Source organism: Sciurus vulgaris (assembly GCF_902686455.1).
Source record: "Sciurus vulgaris genome assembly, chromosome: 18".
In the NCBI taxonomy this organism is placed as follows: Eukaryota; Metazoa; Chordata; class Mammalia; order Rodentia; family Sciuridae; genus Sciurus; species Sciurus vulgaris.
The window spans coordinates 32,721,078-32,733,193 of NC_136479.1; the positions used below are offsets into that span (position 1 = coordinate 32,721,078).

Here is a 12,116-nt window from a genome sequence, read left to right on the forward strand (position 1 = left end):
TTCAAAGATCAAAAGAGAAACTGGGAGGCTTTGTAAAAAATGGACAGCCACGTGCAACCAGGTAGCCCAGGGTGGTGGACTGAGCCCCAGCCTCAGAATCTGCCCAAGTTTCATACAGTGCTCCCCAAATTCTCTGATGCTTTTCTTTGGTCAGATCTTGGTCCTCCCCTTGAATATGGACTCTGTTGGTTGCTAAGCTAACAATAAGGTGGGATTGATGCTGTGCCAGTTTGTGGATTTAAATTTTAAAGAAACTGGTAGTTTCTATTTCCTGTTTTGTGGGATGGTAGTCTTCAAGCTAGTCACATGCTGTGAAAAGCCAAGTGGCCATGTGAGGAGGACTGTACTCCCACCAACAGCCCTTGCTGTGGTTCTCCCCAACATCCATCATCAGCTGCCAGGCGTGAATCACGATTCTAGATGCAGCATTTTAAGTTTCCCCAGCTAAGCTAAGCCATCTTTCCTGTGTCCTTTCCAAGCTTCTGAGCACAGAATCCATGAGCATAGTAAGAAGGTGATTGTTTACACCACTGAGTCTAATGGGTTTGTTGTGTTGCCATGGAAATGGGAACAGAACCTGAGTTCTGTGACTCCAAAAGTTTAGGAATCTTTATTACAAATTTTACCTAAATGAACATTTGCTCCTTATTTTGTACATTGTAATACGCATTTAAAATACATTGGGTAAGTTACTGAAATAAGTGTTTCTAAAATAGTTAATAGTACAAAATATATTTTTGCTCTAAAAAAACCAAGGTGTTTTACTGAGAGCAAAGTGAGAACCTTTTTTTTTTTTTCCCCTGCGGTATTGGGGATTGAACTCAGGGCCTTGTGGCCTTGTGCTTTCGAGGCAAGCACTCTACCAGCTGAGCTATCCCCCCAGCTGTGAGGAATGTCTTTAGATCATGATTTACCCTTTTTTTGAAAGCTGCAGAATGTCTCTCAAAACAAATCCAAATGGAATAGGTGCCTCTTTGCATTTACTGCTTCAGTAGAGAAGTTCAAAACCCACTAACATCCTTCATTTGGGAAACTCACAAACAGGTTAGAAAAGTGATTTCCAAGGGCAAATAGCAGCATTCTCATTGGGGAAATGAATCTGGAATCTCGAAGCCAGTACATCTGTGACACGGAAACCACAGTTGGTAACAGGCTGTGGTCTTGCCTCTCTTCCCTTAGGATTTTGATCATACTAGAGATGAACCATGACCCTTGGATAACAGTGAGGGCACCAGTGACACTGAATAGTTATCAAACTTAACTTCGTTGTATTTTCTTAAGTTAGAAATGAGCATTTCCCATGCACAGCAGTGGGGGGTCCTGCGTACCACCTGGAGTCTCAGCCCAACTCCCCAAGCTCAGCTTTGCTCCCTGCTGGCTAAGACAGTCAGACCCAGGCCACACTGGATGCCCCCAGCCCAGAAGGCTGGCTCAGGAGGTGATGCAGAGGCCTCTGCATGGCATAATGAGGGACGCCAAGCAATGCTTTCCCAGGGGCTGGCCCTGCTGCACATTCACATTTTGTTAGCCCAATATTGAATACTGATCCTCCTCAACCTGTGTCATGGCCGTGAGCTTTCCCAGAGGAGAGTTTTTGGTATCACCTGAATTACAACATGGAGAGATGTTTTTCTGGATGGCTGAGAAAGTCTTCAGCTACTGGGTAAATGCATCCCCTCTTTGAACCCCAGGATCCCTGGCCCAGAGGTTATAGGATGAAAGGAGAATTTGCGCCTTGATGATGTGAGGAGAGACATAGCCAGAAGGGAAAGGTTTCTTTTCACACATAAACATTTTGAAGTCTCCCTTGATGAGCTCTTTAGATCCTGCCCTGGAGATAAGATGAAATGACCTCGTCCCAGAAGGATTCACAAAACCAGTCCCACTAGTGCAGGCTCACTGATGACCCTTTAGTGTTGCCAAACTGGGACAGCATGGACAAACAGCCCAGCCCAGAGGGAACAGAGAGCTCAGGAGAAGAGTGGAAAACTTGGCAAAGATAAGCGCGGGAGAGGAGAGCAAACCTCGAGCATGCAGCGAGCCCAGACTCCAGGGAAGCTGGAAGCGAGTACATTCAATTCGCCTCAGCAGATTAGACCAGTGAGGGAATCAAACGATGTGTGCAGACGCCACAGAACTGTCCTTGTGACTGCAGTACCGGCTCTCGAGTCACCTCATAGCCTAGGAAGGTGGCCTGACCTGGTGACGGGGAGGCACAGTTCATGTCCCAGCTTCGCTCCCGCAGCACAGGCCTGCTGTTTATCGGCACAACCTTGTAGATCCGTTTTTATTTTTTAACTATGTGGGACAAGCGGCTCAGCAGAGTGGTTCATGTTGTGGGGTCTGGAGCTAAAGATTTTGTCAGTAGTTTTTTGGCACTGGGCAAGCCATTCCCTCATAGTTTGTTAAAGCGTGAATCGCTCAGAAGAGACTTAAGCATGTAAAACTCACTCAGCTATCACCTCTTATTTGTATTACTTTAATAAAAGATAAAATGCTATTACAAACAAGACGGAAAAAGTGGTCGTTTTCACATGTAAAACAGGCAAAAATGAATGTAGCAGTTATAAGTCTCACGCTACAAGCTCAGATGAGCAGAAACAAAACGTTTTCCTCTATAATTTCAAGCAGTTCTCCTGCCCAGATGGTGGAAAACTCCTGATTCTTCCAGCTTCCATCCTTTTTCCTAAGGCGGTGACAAGTGCCAAGGCATGTGGGGGAGGGAGGCGGCCCCTGGACCTCTGCCCACAGCCTGAGCCCTTGCTGCTCCTGTGCCAGATGTGTCCACAAGAATCTGCCCAGCCTCCCCCACAGCAGCCCTGCCTCCCTAGAGTCCTTAATGCCTCCCAGACTGTCCCCCTGTACTTGGAGCCCCAGGTCACGGCTTCCTCACCTGCTCTCTCTTCCCGGTCTTCTTGAAGATTCCAGAGCCCAGCCAACACCCTCTGCTTCTCTCCTAACCAGTCACATCTCTGCCGAAGCCAACGTGTCTTCCTCAGAGTCAGCTGTTTGAAAGGAAGGTAAGGAAGAAGAAATACTAGGAAAAGCACAGTTGAGTATAACTTCAGAAACATCCTGGTTCAAAAATTTTAAAAAGAAAGGGACCAGACATGGCGACCCACTCCTGTATCCTGAGCAACTTGAGAGGCTGAAGCAGGAGAATCAAAAGTTCAAGGCCAGCCTCAGCAACTTAGCAAGACCCTGTGTCAAAAAGTAGAAAGCACTATGGATGTAGCTCAGTGGTAAAGCACCCCACATAAAAGAATCCTGGATTTGATCTGCTGGGAAGGTGTCATAATGATGTCCTGATGTCTTCCACACAAGCCACAAGGAAAACCCACCCCAATAGCTTGGAGAGAATGGGCCAATCTCAAGTTATGTCTTATACAAAAGCCTTCCCTGAGGGCTGAGCCAGGCTGGGCAGGGTCCACTGACAGTGACCTACTCAGTCCTCTCAACCACACTGTGAAGCAGACAGCACCCCACCTGCTGAAATCGTGAGTCTTTGTGAGGTTAAGGTGCTTTGTCCGAGGATGTGGAGCTGTGAGGAGTTGTGGCTATTTCTAATGTTCACGGCCTAACGCTACAGGCTGAGCCCAAGCCTGTTTCACTGCAGCTGGCCTCAGGCTGTGGCTGCAGGGAATCACCAAGAAATGTCTGGGCAAGGGGTGGTCAGCATCATCTTGCCTGTACTGCAGGTCAGGGGTGGGGCGGGGGCCGGGATGCCAGCTTCTTGACACAGGGCTTGCTTTCATTGCTTGGCTTAGGACTTTTTGTGTCTCTAGAATTAAAATTCTGGAGAATGTTCAGGAATAGACAAGAAGTTCTGAGAAAGAACATGAGCCCTCACAAACAGCAAAACATGGAAGTATTCTGGTTAGGACCATGTGGTATTGAAACAGGAATAAGCAAGTCAAAGGCGAGATAAAGAAAGAAAAGCCAGAAATAGATCTATTTATAAGACTTCATTTTCTGATCAAGGTGGCATGTTGAAACGATAAGGAAAGAGTCTGGTTAAAAAATGATTTGTGGTAAACAACTATTTAAGGGGGGTAAAAATGACTTGCTGGCATCTGGCACTCCACCTAACATGATCTGCAGCTGTTTCATGCCACCCCCAAATAAGGATACTTAAAAAGCTCTCCACAGAGCATATGGAGAGTTTATTAAAACTCTCATTCATAAACATAAAAAGAAAACTATACAAATGTGTTTATAACCTCAGTCTTCCTAAACAATACACAAAACCCAGAAATGATAGTGTTAGCCTCCAGAAACTCCTATTTCTACTATTTCTATCTTGTTTGAATCTTGCACAGCAAAAACATACTGAGGGAACAACATGGCTTCCAAGATTGAAATTAAAAAACTGAGAATGTTGGCAAGTCATTGGCTTCGTGCCGTGACTTTAAAATCCATCAGTAAGCTCTGAGCCCTTCTTCTGGACTTTGTGCAGGTGTTGATCAAAAGAGAATCTTCCTCCAGGTCTTAGAGTCAACGGGTGAAGACCCCCAGGGCTGCGGAGAGCCTGGCTCCGCCTGGGTGCCCTCCTGTGACGGGCTTGGAGAAGGGAGCACTCAGGCTGAAACAGCTTCCTGGAGACGGGCCTTGCAAAGTAGGCTGGATCGCAGTAGGTGGGAGAGAGTCTCCAGAAGGGAGGTTGAGGTCAGCAGCCCACACACGTCCCAGATGCCCCACATCCACACGGCCAGGACACACTGAGGGGTCATCTCTGCCCAGGTCTCAACCCTGCCATCTGGGCTCAGTAGTGCAAGAAGTGGTGAAAGCAGGTCTGAACCAGGTGAGTACTTGTGGCACAACCAGTCCAGAACAGTGGGCAACTGGTCTGGAGGCACCTGTGAAGTCCAGTTAGTGGACTGCAGGGAAGGATGAGGGCAGTTTGCCCAAGGGCCAGGTTGGTTTCTGGCCATCACCACAGGATTAAGCATACTCAGTCCAGGACACACAGGCCACGCTTCAAAGAGGGGACCCAGGACAGGGCTGTCTCTTTCATCCTCACCACACCTGGACAAAGCAGTCCTCAGGCCAGCTGTAGGCCAGTCTCAGATTCAGGCTCACAGTGCACAAAGCTTTCTGATCCCTGGGAAGGGTCACGTGTCACTGCGTAGGCAGCAGAGTCCTGGTCAAGGTGCATTCTGTCAATGAACACTCGCACGTCGGAGATTTGGAGCAATACCTGGCAGGAAGAGGAAACAGAAGTGGAGGCCAGAAGGGGTCTCTCATTGCATCCCCATCCACACTTGTGGCCAAGGGCCAGCAGGTTCATGTCACCTCCAGATTCAACAAATAGTATGCTGGTGAGGTGGGAGGGGAAGCGAGGCCGGGGAACGCAGAGCTAGATCATGGAGGCCTTTGAGGCTTTGGCTCTGGGTGAGATAGGGTCTGAGCTAGGAAGGGCAGAGGCCTGGTGACATGGGCTCCCAAGGGTCACACTGGCTGCGGCATGGAGAGCTTGCTTAGGGCGGCCGCGGGAGATGCAGGGAGACCGGCTAATTCTGCATTGCCTGTGCAGAGGGTTTGAATTAGGCATTTGGTCAGGGTGGGAAGGTGAGTGCCCGGGCAGGTTGGAGACAGGAGAAGAGCCACAGGTGACTATGCTTTGGGTCCGAGTAGCTAGAAGCCAGGGGCCCTCTATGGTGAAGGAGGCAGCTGAGAAGGCGCAGCTCCAGCGGGACGCCCTTGGGCGTCCAGGAACTGTGACTAAGGAGCTCGGGAGGGTGATCAGGGCAGCAGTTAGACATGGGATGGTTGGCAAGCCGTGTGTCGAGAGGCCACCTCAGGTGTGAACTGGGTCGCACCGGGCCTGGCTCCTAGGTGGGCTCCCCACTGACTTTCCTGCTTAGAGTCCTCCACGTTCCCTACCCCTTATCTGGGCTGGTCTGAGCCTTGTTCCTCATGAACAACCAGGTGTCCCCTGTCCCCATGAAAGAGCTGCTGTTCAGCATCTCCTGCAGCTCCTCTTCTGTCCTCTCCCCGAGGGTCTGGTACAGCCAGCACCTGTGCTGTGACAGAACCTGAGCCACCCCACCCCTCTGGTAGAAGCACAGCTCTTAGGGACAGAGGAAGCTGTCACTGTCCCTTGACGGGGGGAACCCATTACCCAGTGTTAACCACTTCTGGAGGAAGGCACAGGAGAAGGAAGTGGGGCTGGGCTGTGGGGAGCCCCTTTCGCCCAGGCTGCTGACAACATGAAAACGTCCTTCAAGGAGAACCAGAACACCTGGGTCGTCCCTGCAGCCCCCAGAGCCTGGGCGGCGAGGGACCCATGGCCAGGCCCAGGCCTCTGCTCCTGCTGTGGGCACTGCTGATCCTCTGCATTTCTGCACGTGAGTGGGGAAGACAGAGAGTTACAGAGGTCACAGGGTGGGGACCCTGGGGCCAGTTCGCTGATCTTCCTTCCCTGCTCCTCAGGGACCCCCAAGGTGTGGGTGCAAGTCCAGATGGAGGCCACGGAGCTCCCGACCTTCACTGTCCGCTGTGGATTCCTGGGGTCTGGCTCCATCTCCCTGGTGACCGTGAGCTTGGGGGGGCCTGAAGGTGCTGGAGGGACCAGCCTGGCTGTGTTGCACCCAGAATTCGGAACCCAGCAGTGGGGCCCTGTCCTCCAGGCACACTGGGAGACCAAAAGCAGCATCTCCCTCACCCTGGAAGGGTCCACGGCTGGAAGCCCTTGGGCCAACACCACCATCTGCTGCAAGTTCATTTCCTTCCCCAATGGCTCCCAGGAAGCCTGTGGAGACAAAGGTGGGACTGGGGAGAGGGCCTGTGGCACAGCTGGGCCTGGGCACTGGCCGCTCATCTGACACCCTGCCCATCTGCCCAGGGCTCCCTGCACCCTCTCCAGCTCCCATTCTGCAGGCAGACCTGGCGGGGATCTTTGGGGCCTCCGGGGTCCTCCTGTGTGGCTGCATCTTCCTCCTACACCTCGTACGTCGGCAGAGGCATCGGTGAGAGCCAGTCCTCGTGTCCCTGCACCACTGGGCTAGTGACACTCTGCCTCTGACCCCTCCACTCTCTCTCCCAGGTCTGTCGCTCAGTTTCAGCCGCCCCTCCCCAGCTCCCGGGCACAGAGGAGAGCTCAGGTGAGAGACCTGGGAGGAGGGCTGGAGCCAGGCCTGGAGATGGAAGCCTACCAGCCCTCCTCCCTCCTCCACAGGCCACCAGCCAAGTCGCCCTGGAGGACCCCCACCTTCCCTATACCCCTGCCACCTTCCACCTGGCAGCTCCGGACATGGGGCACCCCCACCAGCGACTGTCTCGGTGGGCACCGCCCCCCATCCACACTGCATGCCCACCCCAGGTGCCTGCCACCCAGGTGTCCCTGCTGGCCACTCCACGCAGCAGTTTCATCTCTGTTGAGAATGGACTCTATGCTGGGGCAGGAGCGAGGCCTCCCTGCACTGGCCCCAACCTCAGTCCTTCCCCTGACTCTCTGGGGCCCAGGGTCATGGGGCGGCACTTGGGAGTTTGATGTGAGAGTTTCCAGGCCCCCTCGGCCTCCAGGATCCTTCTGTTGAGTGGCTGTGTCCCAGGCACCTGCTCTTTCTACATCTTGTTTTATTCTCAGCCCTACAACAAGTGTCTCACGAACCCTGGCCAGGGCCCCCTTGCTGCGGATGTGGTCAGTGTGTGTGCCTGTGTGGGCACAGGTGTGAGTACATGTAGTGACAAAGTCCCATTCCAGGTCACTTCCTGTTTTGTACATGTCCCCATCCTCCAGGTGATGTCAGTAACTGTCAATAAAGTGGTTCCTCTGACTTGGTCTTGGCTGGGCCTTCTCTTATTTGGGGGTTAAGGGGTTAGAGTGCTTTCTACCCCTGGGAGCTAGGAGCCGGGATGGAACCAGAGGGGGACGGGGCTCAGCATGGAGGCTGGAGGCAGGCTCCTGGCCTGCGGGCCTTGCTGACGTGAAGGATATGAGGGACTGGGAGGATGGAATTGAGGGTTTGGTGACCCCCAGTGGATGGTCCAACTCAAGCCCCCACACACTGGCTGCTCTTCTAGGCAGAAGCAGGCACTCCTGGGGCTTCAGCCTGAAGCAGGTCTCTATGGTCTCTAGGACTGTCTCCTGGTGGGCCTGGGGTGGGGCCTGGCTCCCTCTTCCACGGAGTTGGCCTTCAGAGGCAGAGGAGGGGGATGTTAGGGGAGACCCCACAGGCACGTCCACCAGCTCCTCCCCTGTTACCAGGGCCCCAGACACTCCTCCCAGGGCAGACAGAGAGGCCCTCACAGATGCAGAGACTGAACACAGCTCACCTACCCTTGAACTATCCCACCCAGGGGCCAGGAGCCAACCCTCCTCCATGAGCAGGTGCAGCTGCCAGGGCCTCTGGGGCCTTCACAGCAGACAATGTGGGTGAGAGAGCCCCACAGTCTCCCAGGAGCATGGCGGTTTCCCTGCAGCAAGGGGCAGTGTGGCCCTGAACCCTAAGCCAGGGTGAATGCTGGTGGGGGGCACCTGACGGCACCCCTTCTTTGGAGCTGATTGGGGGGTCCCAGGCAGCACCAGCTGCTGGCCTCTCTGCTCAGGGAGGCCTTCCCGGAGGCTCAGTCCAACCACAGGCTCTTCCAGTAGCTTCCTGCTCAGACGGGGACCTCCCTGGTGACCTCCCTGGACCTAGCCCCACCTAGCTCCCAGACCCGCACTGTGCTGGGTTCAAGGACGAGAGGAAAGGGCTGCAGAAGAGATCCCTAAGGAGGATGCGGGAGGGAGGTGTCCGGGAGGGGGGAGGGTGTCCGTCAGGGCCCAGCACCCCAGAAACTTGTCCAAACCTGGGGCTATTAATGGGGCTTGTGGGGTCTCACAAGGAGCTTGGGAGTTCTCTAGGATGGGGAGGAGAAGGAACTCTGAGGGCCTCCCCAGACCATGGAGTGGGGGAGAAGCCCCTGCCTGAGGATGACTTCCCCTGATCCCTGTGGCGCTCAGAGCTGAACACCTGGGGACCCAGGAAGTCTTCTTCCCAAAGCCAGTGGCTCCCCACTGCCAGAGCCAGCAGTAGACAGAAGGGTCCCGAGAGCTGAGTTGGGTATGCATGGTACACTGGGCAAGCTGGAGCACAGACCCAGGGTCAGCTGTCTGCGGGCCCCTTTTGCTGAGCTCTGTCCATTCAGTATATGAGGCCTAAAAGGTAACCCACTCAAGGGGACAGAACTGAAGCCAAGACCTCTGCCTTCCTGCCTCTAGCTCCCCAGGTGTGCAGGAAAACACCTGCCCTCCTGCCATGCCCATAAAGTTTCGGCCTGACAGACCTGGGTTTGGATCCGCTGGTCACTCCTACTCTGTGACCTGAGTGGCTCAGCTAACCTCAGGAGACTCTCTTTGCTCTTGAAGTACATCAAAAGGGTTGAGGAGGCCTAAGGGTGTGGAGGTTGCCAACCAGCCAGCTCTGTACTGGACACTCTGCCTGGACTGGCGTAGCCACTTAAGGAGTAGGTATTCTCAGAACATCCATTGAACAAATGGGAGCCTGAGGTCCAGAGCAGTTCAGGACCCTGCACAGGGTCACAGAGCAGAGGCTGAAGGGCTTTTAGGGAAGAACACTCCAGTGGACGCAGCTCCCAGGTAGGCAGAGGCCCTGCGCCGGCTGCTTGAGCCTCCAGAGGCAGTAACAAGGACCACAGGTGGAGCTTGATTTTGGCTGCAAGTGTCTACCAGGTGGCAAATGGCACAGCTGCAGATGGGCCAAACAGTCCCCAGAGGGCCAGAGAGCTAGGGCCCAAGACACCAGGCCCCAGCCAGGTTCCAGCCTTGGATACCTTGATGCTAGCGGGGCTGGCAGGGACAGCATGACTGCCCTGCATCCCTGACCTGACTCCACAGGCTCACCCTCCCCCTGCCACCAGGCTGGCCTAGCAGCCCACTCCAGAGGCCAGGGCCAAGCTCCCGCCCCCCAGCCACCCCAAGCCACTGCAGGGACTGCTCCCTGCCCTCCAGCTGTCCCTTCTGCCAGTGCAGGCCAAGGCCTGGTTCCACAGGACCTGCTCACCTGACCACCTACCTGACATCCCTTCAATCCAGCCCTGCCACTCTCAGGCTCTCCTTGCTGTCCCCACACTCCCATCAACCCTGCTCCGGAAATGTCATCAGCTTACTGACGGGTGGAGTCCCCCTCCCCACTCTGGTCCCTCTGCCTGTCCTCTGTAGTCCAGACGCAGCCCAGCCTGCAATTCCCCCTATCCTCTCCCTCCCCACCACTCTGATGGAGTCCCTGGCCCTCCCAGGGGCCACAGCCCAGCAGCCCAGCTTGTGCCTTCCGAGTAGCCCCCTGCCCAACCCCACTTGGCTCCAGGACTTCAGCTGCCACCAGCTTGGACTACCCCCAAGTCCTCCCTCCCCCACTAGCAGGCTCCTCCAGGGGACCATCCTGCAAGAGCTGCAGGACCAGGGGCCACAATCATGGGCCGAACCTGTGACATTGGCCAACAGTCAGCCCTGAGGGTGTCTGCTCTTGCTGTGCGCTGTCCTCAGGGCCTCTGTTCCAGCCCTGTGGAAGTAGCCCACTCACAAAGTAGCCAGGAGATCTCAACAGTGAGCGGCCAGGGTCAGACCAGGAAGCACATCTGACCGGGCAAGAGCAGGGTCTCAGCCAGCAGGTGGGGGTGGGGAGGACACCCCACAGGGGCGGAGGGCAGAGGCCAGGACGGAGGTGAGGAGCCTCCCTGGAGAGGAACCCCAGGCTGTGCCCCCAGCCCCCAGACACAGACAAAGGCTCAGGACATTAGGTCTGTTGGCACAACCACGGGGTGGGGAGGGGCCAGAGGTCCAGACCACAGGTTCCAGCCAACCCCTGCAGGAAGCCGGCCAGTGACACGTGGAATTTCCATAGAAATCTGCTTCCAAACCGCTTCACTTCAGCATCTGCAAAATGTGGAAAGTGGGGCTGCCTGGGGGAGAGGCCAGGGTCTGTTACTCGCTAAGCCACCAACCGTCTGGAAGGGCTGGGGGCAGGGATGGAGGCCGCAGTGGCCTTGCCCTCGGAACAAAAGTCACATTAACTACACTAGAAATAACGGGTGGGAGAGAACTGTATGAGCCTGGCCTTCCCCAGGCTGCCCACGCCCCTCACCACAGGCTGCCACCCCGACTCCCCAGAGAGCAAAACTCACATTCGAGACAGTGCTGTCCAGCTGTGGCTCCAAACAACAGGAGAGGGCATCTGCCACAGCCAGAGTGCCAGCCAAGGGGGAGGAGGCAGGGGTGGGGGGCAGAAAGAGGCTACCAATCATCCCATGGCCTCAGAGGACTGGCCAGAAAGGCACCTTGCAGGGGGCTCACAGAGAGAAGGAGCAAGGCCCCTCCATGCTGTCCTGGGGCCCGGCCAGACCCCTCTCCACTTCCTCCCCATTTCCATTCTTTCATTTCCTCATTTCATTCCCGCAGAAATGACTACCACCTCCAAGGCACCGGGCACAGTGCCAGGGGCCCGGGTGTCAGAGGAAGCAAGCCGTGTATCCTGTATTCCATGCCCCAAGGGGGAATGTCAAGGAGCAAACGGCCTTGGAAATGTCGAAAGGAAAAGGCCAAGATGCACTGGGGAGGAATGACGGGTGCCTTGGAGCAGGTGGGACTGCAAAGGCTCAGGGTCCCAGGAAGCCAGCGTGCGCGAAAGGCGAGTAAAGGAGGGAGCAGGAAGCCCAGGGGAAGCCCTGGCAGCCCAGGGAGGGGATCTGGGGTCTCCTACAGGCACAGCGTCACCTCAACAAGGTTTTTAAGCAGAGCAGCAGCATATTCAGATTAACATGACAAAAGGACAAAAAGACACATGGGGTGTGTGTGTGTGTGTGTGTGTGTGTGTGTGTGTTGGGGGCGGGGTGAGGGGCTAGCAGACTCGAGAACCGAGAACCGTCAGGAAGCTCTGCCATACTCCAGGTGGGAGACGGGGTGTGCCAGCCTCGGATGGGAGAATGTGGAAGCAAAGAAGTGGACGGACTCGAGTGGGAGGCAGAGTTGTCCTGGCTGTGGGGAGAGAGGACGGCTGTGGAGGCAGGTCCCTTCCCTAAGAGGGAAGACGGAGGCAGGAGCACGTTGCCGGGAAGGGGTGCCCATCAGGTTGACAGCTTCCCTTCAGGTTTCTGAGCCTCAAATGAGGGTCCAG

At 55.2% G+C, this 12,116-nt stretch overlaps 1 protein-coding gene across 3 annotated transcripts; it reads left to right on the forward strand.

The window, feature by feature from the left end:
- The first annotated feature begins 6,105 nt into the window (after positions 1–6,105).
- On the forward strand, positions 6,106–8,025 carry PVRIG (PVR related immunoglobulin domain containing). Of its 3 annotated transcripts, XM_079120188.1 has the most exons (6): positions 6,112–6,347; positions 6,433–6,536; positions 6,630–6,765; positions 6,845–6,968; positions 7,046–7,103; positions 7,178–7,778. In XM_079120188.1, the coding sequence occupies exons 1-6, from the start codon at positions 6,287–6,289 to the stop codon at positions 7,490–7,492; spliced, it is 798 nt and encodes a 265-aa protein (XP_078976314.1). In that variant the 5' UTR covers positions 6,112–6,286; the 3' UTR covers positions 7,493–7,778. The 3 variants fall into 3 exon arrangements, with proteins under 3 accessions (XP_078976313.1, XP_078976314.1, XP_078976312.1); XM_079120187.1 differs by having other exon boundaries at positions 6,106–6,347; positions 6,433–6,765; positions 7,589–8,025; XM_079120186.1 differs by having other exon boundaries at positions 6,113–6,347; positions 6,433–6,765.
- The last annotated feature ends 4,091 nt before the right edge of the window (positions 8,026–12,116 follow it).